This window comes from Oncorhynchus mykiss, chromosome 15 (assembly GCF_057628025.1).
Source record: "Oncorhynchus mykiss isolate SJ-2025 chromosome 15, ASM5762802v1, whole genome shotgun sequence".
Lineage (NCBI taxonomy): Eukaryota > Metazoa > Chordata > Actinopteri > Salmoniformes > Salmonidae > Oncorhynchus > Oncorhynchus mykiss.
The window spans coordinates 10576803-10603782 of record NC_143036.1 but is presented as its reverse complement, the minus strand read 5'-3'; the positions used below and the strand labels follow the sequence as shown (position 1 = coordinate 10603782).

Genomic DNA, 26980 nt, shown 5'->3' with positions numbered 1-26980 from the left:
ACTAGCATAAGCCATATACAGCGTGTTGTCATACTTGACTTTAAACGATGACTCTAAAGTATGCTCCGGTGAGTCCAAAAAACATAATCACCTGTTGCCGAAACGACATAACCTGTTTCAGAGCAGGGTGTTTGCAACCCAGCGGGACAAGTTTAAATAAACTTCCCAAACCTCAACGCTCCAATAGCTCATTGGGAATAAAAGGTGGTACATTCTGAAATCGTAACCCTTGATGACGGAGAAAAATAAGTACATCATGCTCAACCATCTGATCGGCAAGACAGTCTTCTTATAGAAGTAGACCATGCTCAACCATCTGATCGACAAGACACTCTTCTTATAGAAGTAGACCATGCTCAACCATCTGATCGACAAGACAGTCTTCTTATAGAAGTACACCATGCTCAACCATCTGATCGACAAGACAGTCTTCTTATAGAAGTAGACCATGCTCAACCATCTGATCGACAAGACAGTCTTCTTATAGAAGTACACCATGCTCAACCATCTGATCGGCAAGACACTCTTCTTATAGAAGTAGACCATGCTCAACCATCTGATCGACAAGACAGTCTTCTTATAGAAGTACACCATGCTCAACCATCTGATCGGCAAGAAACTCTTCTTATAGAAGTAGACCATGCTCAACCATCTGATCGACAAGACAGTCTTCTTATAGAAGTACATCATGCTCAACCATCTGATCGGCAAGACACTCTTCTTATAGAAGTACACCATGCTCAACCATCTGATCGACAAGACAGTCTTCTTATAGAAGTACACCATGCTCAACCATCTGATCGACAAGACAGTCTTCTTATAGAAGTACACCATGCTCAACCATCTGATCGACAAGACAGTCTTCTTATAGAAGTACACCATGCTCAACCATCTGATCGACAAGACAGTCTTCTTATAGAAGTACACCATGCTCAACCATCTGATCGACAAGACAGTCTTCTTATAGAAGTACACCATGCTCAACCATCTGATCGGCAAGACACTCTTCTTATAGAAGTACATCATGCTCAACCATCTGATCGGCAAGACACTCTTCTTATAGAAGTACACCATGCTCAACATGGTCAGCCATCCTCACCAAAACCAAGGAAAATCACCAAGAAAAGGAAACAAAAAGGAAAGACAGGTGATCTAATGTCAGACACCACTCGCACTCACTCACAGAGAGAGAGAGAGAGACAGAGAAAGAGAGAGAGAGAGAGAGAGAGAGAGAGAGAGAGAGTAAGAGAGAGTAAGAGAGAGAGAGAGAGAGACAGAGAGAGAGAGAGAGAGTAAGAGAGAGTAAGAGAGAGAGAGATAGAGAGTAAGAGAGAGAGAGAGAGGAGAGAAAAAAAATGGAATTAGAATGCCTAGAATGGATATTCTCATTCAGATTGATTGATTGGTATTATTATTATTATTATTGGTAATACCATGGATAACAGAGAGGAAGACTCATAGATTTAGAACAAAAATAATACATGTTCCTATTAACATTCTGTGCTGGCTTTGAGAAATTTATATGACAAGTGGCCATCTTGTTATCAATACCCTGTGGTGTTTGTGCCAAGCTGAATTTCTGCTGCCGGGTGGGTGGTATCACATATGAACTATGAAACAGTCCCATCAGACCCACGTGCTTAACATGGCAAGTGGCAAACAGGACATGCAGAAATTATCATTAGATGTGATTTGTAACAGAGGTGTGGCAGGAGGGAGGGAGGTAGGGAGGAGAGGATGAAGGGAAGGGGGAGGGAGAAGAGGAGGATGAGAGAATAGAAGGAAGGGAAGGATGGAGGGAGGGAGGGAGAAAAGGAGGAAGAAAGAAGAAGAGGAAGGGAAGTGGGTAATGCAAGATGGATGGAGGAAGAGACGGAGGTGGGTCACGAGAGGGTGGTGGGTGGCGGAAGAAGGAGGATGGACATGTGAGGTTTTGATAATGAGAGACAATTTGATACACAACTCTGAGTGACTTTTTGATTTGACAAGAATCCATCTAGAGAGAGTCCTGTATCTAGAGATAGAGAGAGTCCTGTATCTAGAGATAGAGGTAGAGTCCTGTATCTACAGATAGAGAGAGTCCTGTATCTAGAGATAGAGATAGAGTCCTGTATCTAGAGATAGAGATAGAGCCCTGTATCTAGAGATATAGATATGGTCCTGTATCTAGAGATAGAGATAGAGTCCTGTTTCTAGAGATAGAGTCCTGTATCTAGAGATAGAGTCCTGTATCTAGAGATAGAGATAGAGTCCTGTATCTAGAGATAGAGATAGTCCTGTATCTAGAGATAGAGAGAGTCCTGTATCTAGAGATAGAGATAGAGTCCTGCATCTAGAGATATAAGTAGAGTCCTGTATCTAGAGATAGAGATAGAGTCCTGTATCTAGAGATAGGGAGAGAGTCCTGTATCTATAGATAGAGATAGAGTCCTGTATCTAGAGATAGAGTCCTGTATCTAGAGATAGAGTCCTGTATCTAGAGATAGAGATAGAGTCCTGTATCTAGAGATAGGGAGAGAGTCCTGTATCTAGATATAGAGAGAGTTCTGTATCTAGAGATAGAAGTAGAGTCCTGTATCTAGAGATAGAGATAGAGTCCTGTATCTAGAGATAGGGAGAGAGTCATGTATCTAGAGATAAAGATAGAGTCCTGTATCTAGAGATAGAAGTAGAGTCCTGTATCTAGAGATAGGGAGAGCGTCCTGTATCTAGAGATAGAAGTAGAGTCCTGTATCTAGAGATAGAAGGAGTCCTGTATCTAGAGATAGAGGGAGTCATGTATCTAGAGATAGAGATAGAGTCCTGTATCTAGAGATAGAGATAGAGTCCTGTATCTAGAGATAGAGATAGAGTCCTGTATCTAGAGATAGAGTTAGAGTCCTGTATCTAGAGATAGAGTCCTGTATCTAGAGATAGAGATAGAGTCCTGTATCTAGAGATAGAGATAGAGTCTTGTATCTAGATATAGAGTTAGAGTCCTGTATCTAGAGATAGAGGGAGTCATGTATCTAGAGATAGAGATAGAGTCCTGTATCTAGAGATAGGGAGAGTCATGTATCTAGAGATAGAGATAGAGTCCTGTATCTAGAGATAGGGAGAGTCATGTATCTAGAGATAGAGTCCTGTATCTAGAGATAGGGAGAGTCATGTATGCCTGCCTTCTTCTCTGGCTGTTTGTTTCCATAGATAACACCTCCACACATCAAGGACTCATTTTTTGCATGCTTTCTCCTCCGTTGCCAGCCTCTTCATTAATTTCTCCTTTCCCTTACTATCTTCATCTTTCTCTGAGGCTTAGCCATAAATACATGTTTTCCAGGGTGAAGTTGATGATATACCATACAGCCTGTGTATGTCTAATGATCCAAGTGGCCTGGCAGTCCAGCACCTACATACAATGACAAGCCAGATAATTTAAAGTGAGATGAGAGTAGGGATGAGAGGGAGTGATAGGGTGAAAGGTGATCCAATCAAATCAAATTGTATTTGTCACATGCGCCTTGTACAACCGGTGTAGTAGACCTTACCGTGAAATGCTTACTTACAAGCCCTTAACCAACAGTGCAGTTCACGAAATAGAGTTAAGAAAATATTTACTAAATAAACTAATGTGAAAGATTTTATAAAGAGTTACACAATAAAATAACAATAACGAGACTACTGTATATACAGGGGTACCGGTACCGAGTCAATGTGTGGGGCTACAGGTTAGTCGAGGTAATATGTACATGTAGGGAGAGTTAAAGTGACTATGCATAGATAATAAACAGAGAGTAGCAGCAGTGTAAAAGGGGGGGGGGGGGGGGGGGGTGTTAATGCAAATAGTCCGGGTAGCTATTTGATTAGCTGTTCTAGAGTCTTATAGCTTGGGGGTAGAAGCTGTTAAAAAGCCTTTAGGACCTCGACTTGGCGCTCCGGTTCCGCTTGCCGTGAGGTAACAGAGAGCGAGGAAATTACACCATTGTCTTCATCTCAGTGTCGTTTAGAAGGGGGAAGGTGATATGACGGCCATTCTCCCAGTCTGCTGCTTATTCATGCATGCTGAGCCTTGGAGTTGAGTGACTGACAGACCTTGACCAAATAAGATACAAGTCTATTTTGTTCACCCATCAGGTTGTCACAGTGAATCTGGGCTTGGACAGGAGGGTCTGGAACATTCTCCATCTCATTCCCGTACAATTTGCATCAAAAAAACCTTTTAAAAGCAAAGTTTTATAACAGGTTCTGAATAATATATTAGAAATGGACTGAAACTCACAGGGGGAAAAAAAATCCATGAATTCACTGGAATTGAACAAATCCATAACCGCACATGAAAATGCAGCAGGAGAAAGAACTCACCATCCAAATTAGTTTCACTGTGCTTGTGTGAACAGGCATTCATTATGTAAAAGGTGACTCGCTGTTAAATAGGTGAGAAATATCCTGAATAAACTTTGAAAAATTCGAACAGCATAATTACATTTTATCCAATGCTTTTTTTGGGGGAGCCTGGGAGCACTAATAAAACACCTTCCTCTCTTCCTCTACACACCCATCCTCTACACCCCTATCCTCTACAACCTCAACCTAAACACCCCCATCCTCTACATCCTCATCCTCTACATCCTCATCCTCTACACCCCCATCTTCTACACCCCCATCCTCTACACCCCCATCCTAAGCACACCCATCCTAAACACCCCCATCCTCTACACCCCCATCCTCTACACCCCCATCCTCTACACCCCCATCCTCTACACTCCCATCATATACATCCTCAACCTCTACACCCCCATCCTCTACACCCCCATCCTCTACACCCCCATCCTATACACCCTCAACCTCTACACCCCCATCCTCTACACCCCCATCCTCTACACCCCCATCCTCTACACCCCCATCCTCTACATCCTCATCCTCTACACCCCCATCTTCTACACCCCCATCCTCTACACCCCCATCCTAAGCACACCCATCCTAAACACCCCATCCTAAACACCCCCATCCTCTACACCCCCATCCTCTACACCCCCATCCTCTACACTCCCATCATATACACCCTCAACCTCTACACCCCCATCCTCTACACCCCCATCCTCTACACCCCCATCCTATACACCCTCAACCTCTACACCCCCATCCTCTACACCCCCATCCTCTACACCCCCATCCTCTACACTCCCATCCTATACACCCTCAACCTCTACACCCCCATCCTCTACACCCCCATCCTCTACACCCCCATCCTCTACACCCCCATCCTATACACCCTCAACCTCTATACCCCCATCCTCTACACCCCCATCCTATACACCCCCATCCTCTACACCCCCATCCTATACACCCTCAACTTCTACACCCCATCCTCTACACCCCCATCCTCTACACCCCCATCCTATACATCCTCAACCTATACATATACATCCTCAACCTCTACACCCCCATCCTCTACACCCTCATCCTCTACACCCCCATCCTCTACACCCCCATCCTCTACACCCCCGTCCTCTACACCCCCATCCTCTACACCCTCATCCTCTACACCCTCATCCTATACACCCTCAACCTCTACACCCCATCCTCTACACCCCCATCCTCTACACCCCCATCCTATACATCCTCAACCTATACATATACATCCTCAACCTCTACACCCCCATCCTCTACACCCTCATCCTCTACACACCCATCCTCTACACCCCCATCCTCTACACCCCCGTCCTCTACACCCCCATCCTCTACACCCTCATCCTCTACACCCCCATCCTCTACACCCTCATCCTCTACACCCCCATCCTCTACACCCTCAACCTCTACACCCCCATCCTCTACACCCTCAACCTTTACACCCTCAGCCTATACGCCCTCAACCTCTACACCCCCATCCTCTACACCCCCATCCTCTACACCCTCATCCTCTACACCCCCATCCTCTACACCCGCATCCTCTACACCCCCATCCTCTACACCCTCAACCTCTACACCCTCAACCTATACGCCCTCAACCTCTACACCCCCATCCTCTACTCCCGCAACCTCTACACCCCCAACATATATCACTCTGCTCAATCAAGTCTTTATTCTGGATTTATTTGAAAGGAAAGTAAGAACGTAGCAGGAATCATCAGAACGTGTCGAGCGCCATGTGGAATCCTAAACTGGGTCGAAATGAGTGACTCATTCCCCCTGTATCCATATGAACTGTGGTCAGAAAGAGCACAGATGAGAGGAGAGGGGAGGGGAGGGGAAACAGGGTTTTCTGAGGTATTTTATAATTCACAACACCTCTAACAGACAGCTTCTCAGAGATTGGTAATAGAATAAGGTGTGCCCCCCAGCCAGCTCCGGCTGACAAAATAAAGATGTTTCATATGAGCTTTACTGCTTACTTACATGCTGTTTGGGCTTTCTGTCCAGCACATTTGTGTGTGTGTGTGTTTCTGCCGGGAACAGACGTGTGTATAGGTGTGTGAATGTGTGTGTTTAATTCTATAAGTGCACATGTTTGTGTCTGTCTGCATTTTTTGTTTGTTTCTCCTGTGTGTCTGTCAGTGTGTGTGTGTCAGCGTGTCAGTGTGTGTGTGTCAGTGTGTGTGTCTGTCAGTGTGTGTGTGTCAGCGTGTCAGTGTGTGTGTGTCTGTCAGTGTGTGTAAATGCCTACACTTGAGTGATGGACTCCGGTGTCTCATGTCTCTCATTCGTTCTCCATCCCAGACTTTGCTGCTTATTGTTCTAGGTATTACAAGCAGAGGGTCTTGAGCGGGCCATGAGGGTGGTGACCTAAACCCTTGTCCCTAAAGACTTCCGCATGCTTCCCAGCAGGAACGGTTCTGTAGAGTTTCTGCATATATTATGATTGAAGTTTTGTGAGGTTTTTGTTAGTTTTGAACTCTAGTGAGTTTTTCCTCGGCTGGTTGGACACACAAAACAATGTATTGAGGCAAGCCGAAGTTTGGAGCCGAAGTCTACGCCCCTTAGTCAGTGATTGGTCAACAGTAGGGATTCTTCAATTAAGATTTTGTTGTCATTCAATGAGAGATGACTCATTTTCATGCACGTTTTTTTTATTGAGGAATACTGCACCAAACATCTTAGTTAGATGTAAAATTGAAAAACTAAGATCTCTTTGACAAAAACCTCAAAATTAATGACAGATTTCTTGAGTTATCTTTTGAGGAAGTGTATACTGGCTACGGCGTTTCAAAGTGGACAAACAGTACTATTGCTGCTTTCTTCTCATTTTTTAAACAACGGTCTTTCAAGGGAGTATGCGAGCACACTCGTTCGGTTCGCCTAGCCGAGTTTGACTAGGCGCCAGCCGAACTGAAACATGCTTGACGCCTTAAGCCTCACTTCTATTTTATAATTGTGTCTGTCTGGAAGGTGTGTCTGTCTGGAAGGTGTGTCTGTCTGGAGGGTGTGTCTGTCTGGAGGGTGTGTCTGTCTGGAGTGTGAGTCTGTCTGGAAGGTGTGTCTGTGCGTGTGTGTGAGTATGTGTGAATATGTGTGTGTGGGCGGTGAGCCCTACCAGCCCTACTACAACCAGCCCTACTACAACCAGCCCTACTACAACCAGTCCTACTACAACCAGCCCTACTACAACCAGCCCTACTACAACCAGTCCTACTACAACCAGCCCTACTACAACCAGCCCTACTACAACCAGTCCTACTACAACCAGCCCTACTACAACCAGCCCTACTACAACCAGCCCTACTACAACCAGCCCTACTAGAACCAGCCCTAATACAACCAGCCCTACTACAACCAGCCCTACTACAACCAGCCCTACTACAACCAGCCCTACTACAGCCATCCCTAATATAACCAGCCCAACTACAACCAGCCCTACTACAGCTAGCCCTGCTACAACCAGCCCTACTACAACCAGCCCTACTACAACCAGCCCTAATACAACCAGCCCTAATATAACCAGCCCTACTACAACCAGCCCTACTACAGCTAGCCCTGCTACAACCAGCCCTACTACAACCAGCCCTAATACAACCAGTCCTACTACAACCAGCCCTAATATAACCAGCCCTACTACAACCAGCCCTACTACAGCCAGCCCTACTACAGCCAGCCCTACTACAACCAGCCCTACTACAGCCAGCCCTACTACAACCAGCCCTACTACAACCAGCCCTACTACAGCCAGTCCTACTACAGCCAGCCCTACTACAACCAGTCCTACTACAGCCATCCCTAATATAACCAGCCCTACTACAACCAGCCCTACTACAGCTAGCCCTGCTACAACCAGCCCTACTACAACCAGCACTACTACAACCAGCCCTAATACAACCAGCCCTAATATAACCAGCCCTACTACAACCAGCCCTACTACAGCTAGCCCTGCTACAACCAGCCATACTACAACCAGCCCTAATACAACCAGTCCTACTACAACCAGCCCTAATATAACCAGCCCTACTACAACCAGCCCTACTACAGCCAGCCCTACTACAACCAGCCCTACTACAACCAGCCCTACTACAACCAGCCCTACTACAACCAGCCCTGCTACAACCAGCCCTACTACAACCAGCCCTTCTACAGATAGCCCTGCTACAACAAGTCCTACTACAACAAGCCCTACTAAAGCTAGCCCTGCTACAACCAGCCCTACTACAACCAGCCCTACTACAACCAGCCCTACTACAACCAGCCCTACTACAACCAGCCCTACTACAACCAGCCCTACTACAGCCAGCCCTACTACAACCGGCCCTACTACAACCAGCCCTACTACAACCAGCCCTACTACAGTCAGCCCTACTACAGCTAGCCCTGCTACAACCAGCCCTACTACAACCAGCCCTAATACAGCTAGCCCTGCTACAACCAGCCCTACAACAACCAGCCCTACTACAACCAGCCCTACTACAACCAGCACTACTACAACCAGCCCTACTACAGACAGCCCTAATATAACCAGCCCTACTACAACCAGCCCTACTACAACCAGCCCTACTACAACCAGCCCTAATACAGCCAGCCCTAATATAACCAGCCCTACTACAACCAGCCCTACTACAGCTAGCCCTGCTACAACCAGCCCTACTACAACCAGCGCTACTACAACCAGCCCTAATACAACCAGCCCTAATATAACCAGCCCTACTACAACCAGCCCTACTACAGCTAGCCCTGCTACAACCAGCCCTACTACAACCAGCCCTACTAAAACCAGCCCTACTACAACCAGCCCTACTACAACCAGCCCTAATACAAACAGTCCTACTACAACCAGCCCTAATATAACCAGCCCTACTACAACCAGCCCTACTACAGCCAGCCCTACTACAACCAGCCCTACTACAGCCAGCCCTACTACAACCAGCCCTACTACAACCAGCCCTACTACAACCAGCCCTGCTACAACCAGCCCTACTACAACCAGCCCTATTTAAAGCTAGCCCTGCTACAACCAGCCCTACTACAACCAGCCCTACTACAACCAGCCCTACTACAGCCAGCCCTACTACAACCGGCCCTACTACAACCAGCCCTACTACAACCAGCCCTACTACAGTCAGCCCTACTACAGCTAGCCCTGCTACAACTAGCCCTACTAGAACCAGCCCTATTACAGCTAGCCCTGCTACAACCAGCCCTACAACAACCAGCCCTACTACAACCAGCCCTACTACAACCAGCCCTACCACAGCCAGCCCTAATACAACCAGCCCTAATACAACCAGCCCTACTACAGCCAGCCCTACTACAGCTAGCCCTGCTACAACCAGCCCTACTACAACCAGCCCTACTACAGCCATCCCTAATATAACCAGCCCTACTACAACCAGCCCTACTACAGCTAGCCCTGCTACAACCAGCCCTACTACAACCAGCCCTACTACAACCAGCCCTAATACAACCAGCCCTAATATAACCAGCCCTACTACAACCAGCCCTACTACAGCTAGCCCTGCTACAACCAGCCCTACTACAACCAGCCCTAATACAACCAGTCCTACTACAACCAGCCCTAATATAACCAGCCCTACTACAACCAGCCCTACTACAGCCAGCCCTACTACAGCCAGCCCTACTACAACCAGCCCTACTACAGCCAGCCCTACTACAAACAGCCCTACTACAACCAGCCCTACTACAGCCAGTCCTACTACAGCCAGCCCTACTACAACCAGCCCTACTACAGCCATCCCTAATATAACCAGCCCTACTACAACCAGCCCTACTACAGCTAGCCCTGCTACAACCAGCCCTACTACAACCAGCCCTACTACAACCAGCCCTAATACAACCAGCCCTAATATAACCAGCCCTACTACAACCAGCCCTACTACAGCTAGCCCTGCTACAACCAGCCCTACTACAACCAGCCCTAATACAACCAGTCCTACTACAACCAGCCCTAATATAACCAGCCCTACTACAACCAGCCCTACTACAGCCAGCCCTACTACAACCAGCCCTACTACAGCCAGTCCTACTACAACCAGCCCTACTACAACCAGCCCTACTACAGCCAGTCCTAATACAGCCAGCCCTACTACAACCAGCCCTACTACAACCAGCCCTACTACAACCAGCCCTGCTACAACCAGCCCTACTACAACCAGACCTTCTACAGATAGCCCTGCTACAACAAGTCCTACTACAACCAGCCCTACTAAAGCTAGCCCTGCTACAACCAGCCCTACTACAACCAGCCCTACTACAACCAGCCCTACTACAACCAGCCCTTCTACAGCCAGCCCTACTACAACCGGCCCTACTACAACCAGCCCTACTACAACCAGCCCTAATACAACCAGTCCTACTACAACCAGCCCTAATATAACCAGCCCTACTACAACCAGCCCTACTACAGCCAGCCCTACTACAGCCAGCCCTACTACAACCAGCCCTACTACAGCCAGCCCTACTACAACCAGCCCTACAACAACCAGCCCTACTACAACCAGCCCTACTACAACCAGCACTACTACAACCAGCCCTACTACAGCCAGCCCTAATATAACCAGCCCTACTACAACCAGCCCTACTACAACCAGCCCTACTACAACCAGCCCTAATACAGCCAGCCCTAATATAACCAGCCCTACTACAACCAGCCCTACTACAGCTAGCCCTGCTACAACCAGCCCTACTACAACCAGCCCTACTACAACCAGCCCTAATACAACCAGCCCTAATATAACCAGCCCTACTACAACCAGCCCTACTACAGCTAGCCCTGCTACAACCAGCCCTACTACAACCAGCCCTACTACAACCAGCCCTACTACAACCAGCCCTACTACAACCAGCCCTAATACAACCAGTCCTACTACAACCAGCCCTAATATAACCAGCCCTACTACAACCAGCCCTACTAAAGCCAGCCCTACTACAACCAGCCCTACTACAGCCAGCCCTACTACAACCAGCCCTACTACATCCAGCCCTACTACAACCAGCCCTGCTACAACCAGCCCTACTACAACAAGCCCTACTAAAGCTAGCCCTGCTACAACCAGCCCTACTACAACCAGCCCTACTACAACCAGCCCTACTACAGCCAGCCCTACTACAACCGGCCCTACTACAACCAGCCCTACTACAACCAGCCCTACTACAGTCAGCCCTACTACAGCTAGCCCTGCTACAACTAGCCCTACTACAACCAGCCCTATTACAGCTAGCCCTGCTACAACCAGCCCTACAACAACCAGCCCTACTACAACCAGCCCTACTACAACCAGCCCTACTACAACCAGCCCTACCACAGCCAGCCCTAATACAACCAGCCCTAATACAACCAGCCCTACTACAGCCAGCCCTACTACAGCTAGCCCTGCTACAACCAGCCCTACAACAAACAGCCCTACTACAGCTAGCCCTGCTACAACCAGCCCTAATACAACCAGCCCTACTACAACCTGCCCTGCTACAACCAGCCCTAATACAACCAGCCCTAATACAACCAGCTCTACTACAACCAGCCCTAATACAACCAGCCCTACTACAACCAGCCCTACTACAACCTGCCCTGCTACAACCAGCCCTAATACAACCAGCCCTAATACAACCAGCTCTACTACAACCAGCCCTAATACAACCAGCTCTACTACAACCAGCCCTACTACAACCAGCCCTACTACAACCTGCCCTGCTACAACCAGCCCTAATACAACCAGCCCTAATACAACCAGCTCTACTACAACCAGCCCTAATACAACCAGCCCTACTACAACCAGCCTTACTACAACCAGCCCTACTACAACCAGCCCTGCTACAGCCAGCCCTACTACAGCCAGCCCTACTACAGCTAGCCCTACTACAACCAACCCTACTACAACCAGCCCTAATACAACCAGCCCTGCTACAACCAGACCTACTACAATCAGCCTTACAACAAGCAGCCCTGCTACAACCAGCCCTACTACAGCCAGCTCAGCGGTTTGTGGTGTATTGCCAACTCCACGTTGCGTCGTGCCTAAGAACAGCCCTTAGCCGTTGTATATTGGCCATATACCACGCCCCCTCAGGAGTCATTGCTTAATTATATTATACCTATATTTTATTATATGTGTCATAAAACCCAGGGATAATAAAGTGTCAAAGCAATAACCCAGACCAGTGGGAGTTATATCTTCACTACGACCGGTGTGTTTGCCCATCAGCAGTTAGTGGTAGGGGGGTGAGAATCTAAGAGGTCCTGTCTTCACAGGAAACCCCAGGCCTGCTGATTGTAGAGTCTTCCCACTGATGTTTTTTCAGCGTCAAACTGATGTCAGTTCTCCACCCTAAATGAATGTCTTATTAAATGCCTGCAACAGACCACAGGTGGTCGTCTCCATATCACCGCAAGTAAAACAAACACACACACACACACCCACACACACACACACACACACACACACAGACTCCAAACACACACTGTGATAGCAACACAGACTTCAAACACACACTGTGATAGCAACACAGACTCCAAACACACACCATGTTGGACACTGTCTTGGACACACACAAAGTTAGCACTGTCAGGACTCTGCAGGAGGGCTGAATTAACTATCTGCTTTGATAGAACAGAAGCAGTGTGTGTGTGTGTGTTTGTGGGAAACGCTGTTTTCTCTCTCTCTCTCTCTCTCTCTCTCTCTCTCTCTCTCTCTCTCTCTCTCTCTCTCTCTCTCTCTCTCTCTCTGAAAATGTAACTTCCTGTTGTGAGGACGTAAGGACGACGGTCCTACGTTAAAAGGGCTCGGATAATAACCTAACAAAATTAGCATCGTGTTCAATGTGACGCTCGACACGCTGAAATAATTAATTTCGACTATACCAGCCAGAATATAGCATGAGCTTAAAAGTATGGCAACTTGGTATGAACTTTGAACTTATTCACTAAAGAAGCGATAACCTCTCCGCCCGCTAAATGTGGGCTAGGAGAGGACGGACAGAGTATCCATCAGACCACGCTCCAGTTCACCACTAGACATTCTTCAGAGGACAAGAGATCCATGCTGGACCATCCGGCCCTCCATCTACGAACAACCGTTCGAAGTGCATCTCAGAGTAAATATTTATTGCATTTTCCTTTTTCAAATGGGTGGTAATTTAGAATGCATAAGATACTGTATTTACGATAGCATAGCTGTCTACGGCCCGATAGAGACACAAAACCTTTTCGCTCCTCAGTCTTCCCGCTCTTTCACTCAACCCCAGCCCCCTTTCTTTATGTAACCAGCCGCCATATCTGCTGACATCATTTGTAATCAAGGTATGTTTCATTCTGTGTATATGTAATTCTGTGATTATTCAGGTATTTAGTAAATAAATAATTAAACCAAATTTTGTATTGCTGATTTAACTTGTTAGCCAGGGTTCGTGAAGATAACCAATCATTTGTCAAATGAGACTAAATTAGGTGACAATTAAATTTTGACTGCTATTGAGGTAAAGATTACCAGGTTTTTAAGAGTTTATTCGGAAGATAACAGCTCTATAAACATTATTTTGTGGTGCCCGACTTTCTAGTTAATTAAATTTACCTGATTAGCTTAATCAGGTAATATTAATTACAGAGAAATTATTTAATAGAATAGCATGTCATATCACTTAATCCGGCATAGCCAAAGACACAACACTATGTCTGTACATAGTCAAAGCTTTCCTTAAGTTTGGGTCAGTCACAGTGGACAGGTATTCTGCCACTGTCTACTCTTTGTTTAGGGCCAAATAGCATTCTAGTTTGCGGCTATTTTGTTAATTCTTTCCAATGTGTGAAGTAATTATATTTTTGTTTTCTCATAATTTGTTTGGGTCTAATTGTATTGCTGTCCTGGGGCTCTGTGGGGTGTGTTTGTGTTTATGAAACACTTCTTTTTAGGTGGTTGTAGAATTGAACATTGAATTGAATTAGAATTTTTGGGATTTTGATAATAATTTGAATTTTTGGGATTTAGATAATTAGCGGGTATCGGCCTAATTCTACTCTGCATGCATTATTTGTTTTACGTTGTTCTGTATGCAAAGTCTCAATTTGGTGTTTGTCCAATTTTGTGAATTCTTGGTTGGTGACCCCAGACCTCACAACCATAAATGGCAATGGGTTCTATAACTGATTAAAGTATTTTTAGCCAGATCCTAATTGGTATGTTGAATTTTATGATCCTTTTGATGGCATAGAAGGCCTTTCTTGCCTTGTCTCTCAGATCGTTGTGGGAGTTACCTGTGGTGCTGATGTTTAGGCTGATCTCTCTCTCTCTCTCTCTCTCTCTCTCTCTCTCTCTCTCTCTCTCTCTCTCTCTCTCTCTCTCTCTCTCTCTCTCTCTCTCTCTCTCTCTCTCTCTCTCTCTCTCTCTCTCTCTCTCTCTCTCTCTCTCTCTCTCTCTCTCTCTCTCTCTCTCTCTCTCTCTCTCTCTCTCTCTCTCTCTCTCTCTCTCTCTCTCTCTCTCTCTCTCTCTCTCTCTCTCTCTCTCTCTCTCTCTCTCTCTCTCTCTCTCTCTCTCTCTCTCTCTCTAGCAGGCTCTAGTATCCTGGGGAGAAGAGAACAGACAGATGGCTCATAAAAACATCCCTCTTCCCAGTTTACGCTTTCTGGCCCTGGCCTGCACTAAAATTCCTTTATTGTTGTCATCCTCAGTCTTCGCATTGTGCGTACAAATAGCAGAATAGTCTCCAGGATATATTGATTTGCCTGGGAAGCTTTTACAACTTGTAGTCTATGTCTGGCATAATGGGAGCTACGATAAAACTAGTATGAGCAATACCGCTGATACCGCTGACTTTAAGCCTTTACATGTATTACCACTATGGGTCTGATTACAGTTGGACAGAGACAGAGACAGAGAGAGACAGAGACAGAGAGAGACAGAGACAGAGAGAGACAGAGACAGAGACAGAGAGAGACAGAGACACAGAGACAGGGAGAGACAGATACCGCTGACTTTAAGCCTTTACATGTATTACCACTATGGGTCTGATTACAGTTGGACAGAGACAGAGAGAGAGAGAGAGAGAGATAGAGATAGAGAGAGAGAGAGAGAGAGAGAGAGAGAGAGAGAAAGAAAAGTAACATATCAACTCCCTAATTTGTTACTTCCTTGTCTCTAATCTCCCCGTGGGCTGTGCTTCACCGGATGCCTGTAGAAATAGTCCCTCCTCAATCTGCTAAAAAACCTAACCCCAAACTTGAAACCCACCCACCACCACACAGGGTTCACATCTTGAAATGAGGTTCAGAGAGCTGCATCTGTTCAATTCCCACCACACAGGAATTCCCACCTCTGGGAAGGAGGCCTGAATTGGTATTCCCAAGATAATGGGATAGTAGTAGTACATTTGTGACAGAGTTCAGGCAGCTGCAGCCGGAAGTGTCTGTGTGGTGCGAGTGTGTGTGTGTGTGTGTGTGTGTGTGTGTGTGTGTGTGTGTGTCTGTGTGTGTGTGTGTGAGTGAGTGTGTGTCTGTGTGGGTGTGAACATACACACACCAGGGTAGTGACAATGCTAAGATACTGCTGCTGTGTATGAAGATTATATATATATATATATATATATATATATATATATATATATATATATATATATATATATATATATATATATCCATTTAGCAGAAATGTTAGTGATTTAGCTTTTACTGTTTGAAAAAAAGTAACAGATTGTTTTTTTTTTTTACTATCTAATCATGGCATGGGGTTGTTTATGCAGAAGGCGAGGTCAGTAGAGGTGCATTAAAGCTGGGACTGAGAGACTGAAAAACAGTTTCTATCTCAAGGCCCTCAGACTGTTAAATAGCCATCACTAGCACATTAGAGGCTGCTGCCCTACATACAGCTTTGAAATCACTGACCACTTTAATACATGGATCACTAGTCACTTTAATAATGTTTAAATATCTTGCATTGCTCATCTCATATGTAAACACTGGGGGTGAAACGATTCACAACACTCACGGTTCGGTACGGTTTCGATACATCGACAAAATAAATGCCTGAGAAATATGTCATTTGTATTTCCATTTTCCATTTATTATAATAGGTAACAGGGGTCGCTTGACTTCCCAGGAGCATATGGAAACAAAGGGACAACAAAGAACAGCAGTGCCTGTCTTATTACAGGAAATAAAATAGTCATTTAAAACAGAACTTCAACCAGAGTGTGTAGACCAGCAGCATATATCAACATTAAGTCACATAGCAGCCCCTTAAACAAAATAGGACCACTTGACACTGGTTACTTGATAAAAAAAATTCACAAATTCACAAAATTCACAATCCACATGATCTGCAGTGAGCGCTGATGGGCTTGCTGTGACAATGTCAGCCGCTGTAGAGAATACCCTCTCACTGGGGACAGAGGTCCCAGGCACAGCCAGGTAGCTGTAGAGAATACCCTCTCACTGGGGACAGAGGTCCCAGGCTCAGCCAGGTGGCTGTAGAGAATACCCTCTCACTAGGGAGAGGTCCCAGGCACAGCCAGGTAGCTGTAGAGAATACCCTCTCACTAGGGACAGAGGTCCCAGGCACAGCCAGGTAGATGTAGAGAATACCCTCTCACTGGGGACAGAGGTCCCAGGCACAGCCAGGTAGCTGTAGAGAATACCCTCTCACTGGGGACAGAGGTCCCAGGCACAGCCAGGTAGCTGTAGAGAATACCCTCTCACTGGGGACAGAGGTCCCAGGCACAGCCAGGTAGCTGTAGAGAATACCCTCTCACTAGGGACAGAGGTCCCAGACACAGCCAGGTAGCACCTTGCTAACACAACTCACCACTAGAACTGTTCCTCTGGAGACACAACTGGCCACTATAACTGTTCCTCTGTCTGGAGATACAACTCACCACTATAACTGTTCCTCTGTCTGGAGATACAACTCACCACTATAACTGTTCCTCTGTCTGGAGATACAACACACCACTACAACTGTTCCTATGTCTGGAGATACAACTCACCACTATAACTGTTCCTCTGTCTGGAGATACAACTCACCACTATAACTGTTCCTCTGGAGATACAACTCACCACTATAACTGTTCCTCTGTCTGGAGATACAACTCACCACTAGAACTGTTCCTCTGGAGATACAACTCACCACTATAACTGTTCCTCTGTCTGGAGATACAACTCACCACTATAACTGTTCATCTGTCTGGAGATCCAACTCACCACTATAACTGTTCCTCTGTCTGGAGATACAACTCACCACTATAACTGTTCCTCTGGAGATACAACTCACCACTATAACTGTTCCTCTGTCTGGAGATACAACTCACCACTAGAACTGTTCCTCTGTCTGGAGATACAACTCACCACTATAACTGTTCCTCTGTCTGGAGATACAACTCACCACTATAACTGTTCATCTGTCTGGAGATCCAACTCACCACTATAACTGTTCCTCTGTCTGGAGATACAACTCACCACTATAACTGCACCTCTGTCTGGAGATACAACTCACCACTAGAACTGTTCCTCTGTCTGGAGATACAACTCACCACTATAACTGTTCCTCTGTCTGGAGATACAACTCACCAATATAACTGTTCCTCTGGAGATACAACTCACCAGTATAACTGTTTCTCTATCTGGAGATACAACTCACCACTATAACTGTTCCTCTGTCTGGAGATACAACTCACCACTAGAACTGTGCCTCTGTCTGGAGATACAACTCACCACTAGAACTGTTCCTCTGGAGATACAACTCACCACTAGAACTGTTCCTCTGGAGATACAACACACCACTATAACTGTTCCTCTGGAGATACAACTCACCACTATAACTGTTCCTCTGTCTGGAGATACAACTCACCACTAGAACTGTTCCTCTGGAGATACAACTCACCACTATAACTGTTCCTCTGTCTGGAGATACAACTCACCACTATAACTGTTCCTCTGTCTGGAGATACAACTCACCACTAGAACTGTTCCTCTGTCTGGAGATACAACTCACCACTAGAACTGTTCCTCTGTCTGGAGATACAACTCACCACTATAACTGTTCCTCTGTCTGGAGATACAACTCACCACTATAACTGTTCCTCTGGAGATACAACTCACCACTATAACTGTTCCTCTGTCTGGAGATACAACTCACCACTAGAACTGTTCCTCTGTCTGGAGATACAACTCACCAATAGAACTGTTCCTCTGTCTGGAGATACAACTCACCACTATAACTGTACCTCTGTCTGGAGATACAACTCACCACTAGAACTGTTCCTCTGGAGATACAACTCACCACTATAACTGTTCCTCTGGAGATACAACTCACCACTATAACTGTTCCTCTGTCTGGAGATACAACTCACCACTATAACTGTTCCTCTGGAGATAAAACTCACCACTATAACTGTTCCTCTGTCTAGAGATACAACTCACCACTATAACTGTTCCTCTGGAGATACAACTCACCACTATAACTGTTCCTCTGTCTGGAGATACAACTCACCACTAGAACTGTTCCTCTGGAGATACAACTCACCACTATAACTGTTCCTCTGTCTGGAGATACAACTCAACACTAGAACTGTTCCTCTGTCTGGAGATACAACTCACCACTATAACTGTTCCTCTGTCTGGAGATACAACTCACCACTATAACTGTTCATCTGTCTGGAGATCCAACTCACCACTATAACTGTTCCTCTGTCTGGAGATACAACTCACCACTATAACTGTACCTCTGTCTGGAGATACAACTCACCACTAGAACTGTTCCTCTGTCTGGAGATACAACTCACCACTATAACTGTTCCTCTGTCTGGAGATACAACTCACCACTATAACTGTTCCTCTGTCTGGGGATACAACTCACCACTATAACTGTTCCTCTGGAGATACAATTCACCACTATAACTGTTCCTGTGGAGATACAACTCACCACTCTAACTGTTCCTCTGTCTGGAGATACAACTCAACACTAGAACTGTTCCTCTGTCTGGAGATACAACTCACCACTATAACTGTTCCTCTGTCTGGAGATACAACTCACCACTATAACTGTTCATCTGTCTGGAGATCCAACTCACCACTATAACTGTTCCTCTGTCTGGAGATACAACTCACCACTATAACTGTACCTCTGTCTGGAGATACAACTCACCACTAGAACTGTTCCTCTGTCTGGAGATACAACTCACCACTATAACTGTTCCTCTGGAGATACAACTCACCACTATAACTGTTCCTCTGTCTGGAGATACAACTCAACACTAGAACTGTTCCTCTGTCTGGAGATACAACTCACCACTATAACTGTTCCTCTGTCTGGAGATACAACTCACCACTATAACTGTTCATCTGTCTGGAGATCCAACTCACCACTATAACTGTTCCTCTGTCTGGAGATACAACTCACCACTATAACTGTACCTCTGTCTGGAGATACAACTCACCACTAGAACTGTTCCTCTGTCTGGAGATACAACTCACCACTATAACTGTTCCTCTGTCTGGAGATACAACTCACCACTATAACTGTTCCTCTGGAGATACAACTCACCACTATAACTGTTCCTCTGTCTGGAGATACAACTCACCACTAGAACTGTTCCTCTGTCTGGAGATACAACTCACCAATAGAACTGTTCCTCTGTCTGGAGATACAACTCACCACTATAACTGTTCCTCTGTCTGGGGATACAACTCACCACTATAACTGTTCCTCTGGAGATACAATTCACCACTATAACTGTTCCTGTGGAGATACAACTCACCACTCTAACTGTTCCTCTGTCTGGAGATACAACTCACCACTATAACTGTTCCTCTGTCTGGAGATACAACTCACCACTATAACTGTTCCTCTGGAGATACAACTCACCACTATAACTGTTCCTCTGGAGATACAACTCACCACTATAACTGTTCCTCTGTCTGGAGATACAACTCACCACTATAACTGTTGCTCTGGAGATAAAACTCACCACTATAACTGTTCCTCTGTCTAGAGATACAACTCACCACTATAACTGTTCCTCTGGAGATACAACTCACCAATATAACTGTTCCTCTGTCTGGAGATACAACTCACCACTAGAACTGTTCCTCTGGAGATACAACTCACCACTATAACTGTTCCTCTGTCTGGAGATATAACTCACCACTAGAACTGTTCCTCTGTCTGGAGATACAACTCACCACTATAACTGTTCCTCTGTCTGGAGATACAACTCACCACTATAACTGTACCTCTGTCTGGAGATACAACTCACCACTAGAACCGTTCCTCTGTCTGGAGATACAACTCACCACTATAACTGTTCCTCTGTCTGGAGATACAACTCACCACTATAACTGTTCCTCTGTCAGATGAACAGATACAACTCACCACTATAACTGTTCCTTTGGAGATACAACTCACCACTAGAACTGTTCCTCTGGGGATACAACTCACCACTATAACTGTTCCTCTGTCTGGAGATACAACTCACCACTAGAACTGTTCCTCTGTCTGGAGATACAACTCACCACTATAACTGTTCCTCTGTCTGGAGATACAACTCACCACTAGAACTGTTCCTCTGGAGATACAACTCACCACTATAACTGTTCCTCTGTCTGGAGATACAACTCACCACTATAACTGTTCCTCTGTCTGGAGATACAACTCACCACTAGAACTGTTCCTCTGTCTGGAGATACAACTCACCACTAGAACTGTTCCTCTGTCTGGAGATACAACTCACCACTATAACTGTTCCTCTGGAGATACAATTCACCACTATAACTGTTCCTCTGTCTTGAGATACAACTCACCACTATAACTGTTACTCTCTCTGGAGATACAACTCACCACTGGAACTGTTCCTCTGGAGATACAACTCACCACTATAACTGTTCCTCTGGAGATACAACTCACCACTATAACTGTTCCTCTGGAGATACAACTCACCACTATAACTGTTCCTCTGTCTGGAGATACAACTCACCACTATAACTGTTCCTCTGGAGATAGAACTCACCACTATAACTGTTCCTCTGTCTAGAGATACAACTCACCACTATAACTGTTCCTCTGTCTGGAGATACAACTCACCACTAGAACTGTTCCTCTGGAGATACAACTCACCACTATAACTGTTCCTCTGTCTGGAGATACAACTCACCACTAGAACTGTTCCTCTGTCTGGAGATACAACTCACCACTGTAACTGTTCCTCTGTCTGGAGATACAACTCACCACTATAACTGTTCCTCTGGAGATACAACTCACCACTAGAACTGTTCCTCTGGAGATACAACTCACCACTATAACTGTTTCTCTGTCTGGAGATACAACTCACCACTAGAACTGTTCCTCTGGAGATACAACTCACCTCTATAACTGTTCCTCTGTCTGGAGATACAACTCACCACTATAACTGTTCATCTGTCTGGAGATCCAACTCACCACTATAACTGTTCCTCTGTCTGGAGATACAACTCACCACTATAACTGCACCTCTGTCTGGAGATACAACTCACCACTAGAACTGTTCCTCTGTCTGGAGATACAACTCACCACTATAACTGTTCCTCTGTCTGGAGATACAACTCACCACTATAACTTTTCCTCTGGAGATACAACTCACCACTATAACTGTTTCTCTATCTGGAGATACAACTCACCACTAGAACTGTTCCTCTGTCTGGAGATACAACTCACCACTAGAACTGTGCCTCTGTCTGGAGATACAACTCACCACTAGAACTGTTCCTCTGGAGATACAACTCACCACTAGAACTGTTCCTCTGGAGATACAACACACCACTATAACTGTTCCTCTGGAGATACAACTCACCACTATAACTGTTCCTCTGTCTGGAGATACAACTCACCACTAGAACTGTTCCTCTGGAGATACAACTCACCACTATAACTGTTCCTCTGTCTGGAGATACAACTCACCACTATAACTGTTCCTCTGTCTGGAGATACAACTCACCACTAGAACTGTTCCTCTGTCTGGAGATACAACTCACCACTAGAACTGTTCCTCTGTCTGGAGATACAACTCACCACTATAACTGTTCCTCTGGAGATACAATTCACCACTATAACTGTTCCTCTGGAGATACAACTCACCACTATAACTGTTCCTCTGTCTGGAGATACAACTCACCCCTATAACTGTTCCTCTGTCTGGAGATACAACTCACCACTAGAACTGTTCCTCTGGAGATACAACTCACCACTATAACTGTTCCTCTGGAGATACAACTCACCACTATAACTGTTCCTCTGTCTGGAGATACAACTCACCACTATAACTGTTCCTCTGGAGATAAAACTCACCACTATAACTGTTCCTCTGTCTAGAGATACAACTCACCACTATAACTGTTCCTCTGGAGATACAACTCACCACTATAACTGTTCCTCTGTCTGGAGATACAACTCACCACTAGAACTGTTCCTCTGGAGATACAACTCACCACTATAACTGTTCCTCTGTCTGGAGATACAACTCAACACTAGAACTGTTCCTCTGTCTGGAGATACAACTCACCACTATAACTGTTCCTCTGTCTGGAGATACAACTCACCACTATAACTGTTCATCTGTCTGGAGATCCAACTCACCACTATAACTGTTCCTCTGTCTGGAGATACAACTCACCACTATAACTGTACCTCTGTCTGGAGATACAACTCACCACTAGAACTGTTCCTGTCTGGAGATACAACTCACCACTATAACTGTTCCTCTGTCTGGAGATACAACTCACCACTATAACTGTTCCTCTGGAGATACAACTCACCACTATAACTGTTCCTCTGTCTGGAGATACAACTCACCACTAGAACTGTTCCTCTGTCTGGAGATACAACTCACCAATAGAACTGTTCCTCTGTCTGGAGATACAACTCACCACTAGAACTGTTCCTCTGTCTGGGGATACAACTCACCACTATAACTGTTCCTCTGGAGATACAATTCACCACTATAACTGTTCCTGTGGAGATACAACTCACCACTCTAACTGTTCCTCTGTCTGGAGATACAACTCACAACTATAACTGTTCCTCTGTCTGGAGATACAACTCACCACTATAACTGTTCCTCTGGAGATACAACTCACCACTATAACTGTTCCTCTGGAGATACAACTCACCACTATAACTGTTCCTCTGTCTGGAGATACAACTCACCACTATAACTGTTGCTCTGGAGATAAAACTCACCACTATAACTGTTCCTCTGTCTAGAGATACAACTCACCACTATAACTGTTCCTCTGGAGATACAACTCACCACTATAACTGTTCCTCTGTCTGGAGATACAACTCACCACTAGAACTGTTCCTCTGGAGATACAACTGACCACTATAACTGTTCCTCTGTCTGGAGATATAACTCACCACTAGAACTGTTCCTCTGTCTGGAGATACAACTCACCACTATAACTGTTCCTCTGTCTGGAGATACAACTCACCACTATAACTGTACCTCTGTCTGGAGATACAACTCACCACTATAACTGTTCCTCTGGAGATACAACTCACCACTATAACTGTTCCTCTGTCTGGAGATACAACTCACCACTATAACTGTTCCTCTGGAGATAAAACTCACCACTATAACTGTTCCTCTGTCTAGAGATACAACTCACCACTATAACTGTTCCTCTGGAGATACAACTCACCACTATAACTGTTCCTCTGTCTGGAGATACAACTCACCACTAGAACTGTTCCTCTGGAGATACAACTCACCACTATAACTGTTCCTCTGTCTGGAGATACAACTCAACACTAGAACTGTTCCTCTGTCTGGAGATACAACTCACCACTATAACTGTTCCTCTGTCTGGAGATACAACTCACCACTATAACTGTTCATCTGTCTGGAGATCCAACTCACCACTATAACTGTTCCTCTGTCTGGAGATACAACTCACCACTATAACTGTACCTCTGTCTGGAGATACAACTCACCACTAGAACTGTTCCTGTCTGGAGATACAACTCACCACTATAACTGTTCCTCTGTCTGGAGATACAACTCACCACTATAACTGTTCCTCTGGAGATACAACTCACCACTATAACTGTTCCTCTGTCTGGAGATACAACTCACCACTAGAACTGTTCCTCTGTCTGGAGATACAACTCACCAATAGAACTGTTCCTCTGTCTGGAGATACAACTCACCACTAGAACTGTTCCTCTGTCTGGGGATACAACTCACCACTATAACTGTTCCTCTGGAGATACAATTCACCACTATAACTGTTCCTGTGGAGATACATCTCTCCACTCTAACTGTTCCTCTGTCTGGAGATACAACTCACAACTATAACTGTTCCTCTGTCTGGAGATACAACTCACCACTATAACTGTTCCTCTGGAGATACAACACCACTATAACTGTTCCTCTGGAGAAACCACTCACCACTATAACTGTTCCTCTGTCTGGAGATACAACTCACCACTATAACTGTTGCTCTGGAGATAAAACTCACCACTATAACTGTTCCTCTGTCTAGAGATACAACTCACCACTATAACTGTTCCTCTGGAGATACAACTCACCACTATAACTGTTCCTCTGTCTGGAGATACAACTCACCACTAGAACTGTTCCTCTGGAGATACAACTGACCACTATAACTGTTCCTCTGTCTGGAGATATAACTCACCACTAGAACTGTTCCTCTGTCTGGAGATACAACTCACCACTATAACTGTTCCTCTGTCTGGAGATACAACTCACCACTATAACTGTACCTCTGTCTGGAGATACAACTCACCACTAGAACTGTTCCTCTGTCTGGAGATACAACTCACCACTAGAACTGTTCCTCTGTCTGGAGATACAACTCACCACTATAACTGTTCCTCTGTCAGATGAACAGATACAACTCACCACTATAACTGTTCCTTTGGAGATACAACTCACCACTAGAACTGTTCCTCTGGGGATACAACTCACCACTATAACTGTTCCTCTGTCTGGAGACACAACTCACCACTAGAACTGTTCCTCTGTCTGGAGATACAACTCACCACTATAACTGTTCCTCTGTCTGGAGATACAACTCACCACTAGAACTGTTCCTCTGGAGATACAACTCACCACTATAACTGTTCCTCTTTCTGGAGATACAACTCACCACTAGAACTGTTCCTCTGTCTGGAGATACAACTCACCACTAGAACTGTTCCTCTGTCTGGAGATACAACTCACCACTAGAACTGTTCCTCTGTCTGGAGATACAACTCACCACTATAACTGTTCCTCTGGAGATACAATTCACCACTATAACTGTTCATCTGGAGATACAACTCACCACTATAACTGTTCCTCTGTCTGGAGATACAACTCACCCCTATAACTGTTCCTCTGTCTGGAGATACAACTCACCACTAGAACTGTTCCTCTGGAGATACAACTCACCACTATAACTGTTCCTCTGGAGATACAACTCACCACTATAACTGTTCCTCTGTCTGGAGATACAACTCTCCACTATAACTGTCCCTCTGGAGATAAAACTCACCACTATAACTGTTCCTCTGTCTAGAGATACAACTCACCACTATAACTGTTCCTCTGGAGATACAACTCACCACTATAACTGTTCCTCTGTCTGGAGATACAACTCACCACTAGAAATGTTCCTCTGGAGATACAACCCACCACTAGAACTGTCCCTCTGTCTGGAGATACAACACACCACTATAACTGTTCCTCTGTCTGGAGATACAACTCACCACTAGAACTGTTCCTCTGTCTGGAGATACAACTCACCACTATAACTGTTCATCTGTCTGGAGATCCAACTCACCACTATAACTGTTCCTCTGTCTGGAGATACAACTCACCACTATAACTGTTCCTCTGTCTGGAGATACAACTCACCACTATAACTGTTCCTCTGGAGATACAACTCACCACTATAACTGTTCCTCTGTCTGGAGATACAACTCACCACTAGAACTGTTCCTCTGTCTGGAGATACAACTCACCACTAGAACTGTTCCTCTGTCTGGAGATACAACTCACCACTAGAACTGTTCCTCTGTCTGGAGATACAACTCACCACTATAACTGTTCCTCTGGAGATACAATTCACCACTATAACTGTTCCTCTGGAGATACAACTCACCACTATAACTGTTCCTCTGTCTGGAGATACAACTCACCACTATAACTGTTCCTCTCTCTGGAGATACAACTCACCACTAGAACTGTTCCTCTGGAGATACAACTCACCACTATAACTGTTCCTCTGTCTGGAGATACAACTCACCACTATAACTGTTCCTCTGGAGATAAAACTCACCACTATAACTGTTCCTCTGTCTAGAGATACAACTCACCACTATAACTGTTCCTCTGGAGATACAACTCACCACTATAACTGTTCCTCTGTCTGGAGATACAACTCACCACTAGAACTGTTCCTCTGGAGATACAACTCACCACTATAACTGTTCCTCTGTCTGGAGATACAACTCACCACTAGAACTGTTCCTCTGTCTGGAGATACAACTCACCACTGTAACTGTTCCTCTGTCTGGAGATACAACTCACCACTATAACTGTACCT

The 26980-nt window shown here is 45.3% G+C and overlaps 2 protein-coding genes across 5 annotated transcripts in view; one reads left to right on the top strand and one right to left on the bottom strand.

Moving 5' to 3' along the window:
• LOC110489566 (semaphorin-5A) overlaps positions 1-26980 on the bottom strand; it is a 295669-nt gene that overhangs the window by 46638 nt on the left and 222051 nt on the right. The gene's annotated exons all lie outside the window — the stretch shown is intronic.
• LOC149977380 (uncharacterized) lies at positions 48-16817 on the top strand. Its single transcript, XM_090200938.1, has 8 exons — positions 48-68; positions 4950-5485; positions 5838-6055; positions 6697-6718; positions 8039-8172; positions 10031-10243; positions 10406-11203; positions 16729-16817. The coding sequence occupies exons 1-8, from the start codon at positions 48-50 to the stop codon at positions 16815-16817; spliced, it is 2031 nt and encodes a 676-aa protein (XP_090057064.1).

What these genes read in the sequence shown, in the direction of transcription:
- LOC149977380 (XM_090200938.1), top strand. Translation starts at nt 48, where the DNA reads ATGACTCTAAAGTATGCTCCG. An exon ending in CCCCCATCCTCTACACCCCC is followed by an intron (nt 5,486 to 5,837) that starts GTCCTCTACACC and finishes TTACACCCTCAG; the next exon opens with CCTATACGCCCTCAACCTCT. An exon ending in AACCAGCCCTACTACAACCA is followed by an intron (nt 10,244 to 10,405) that starts GCCCTAATACAA and finishes GCCCTACTACAG; the next exon opens with CCAGCCCTACTACAACCAGC.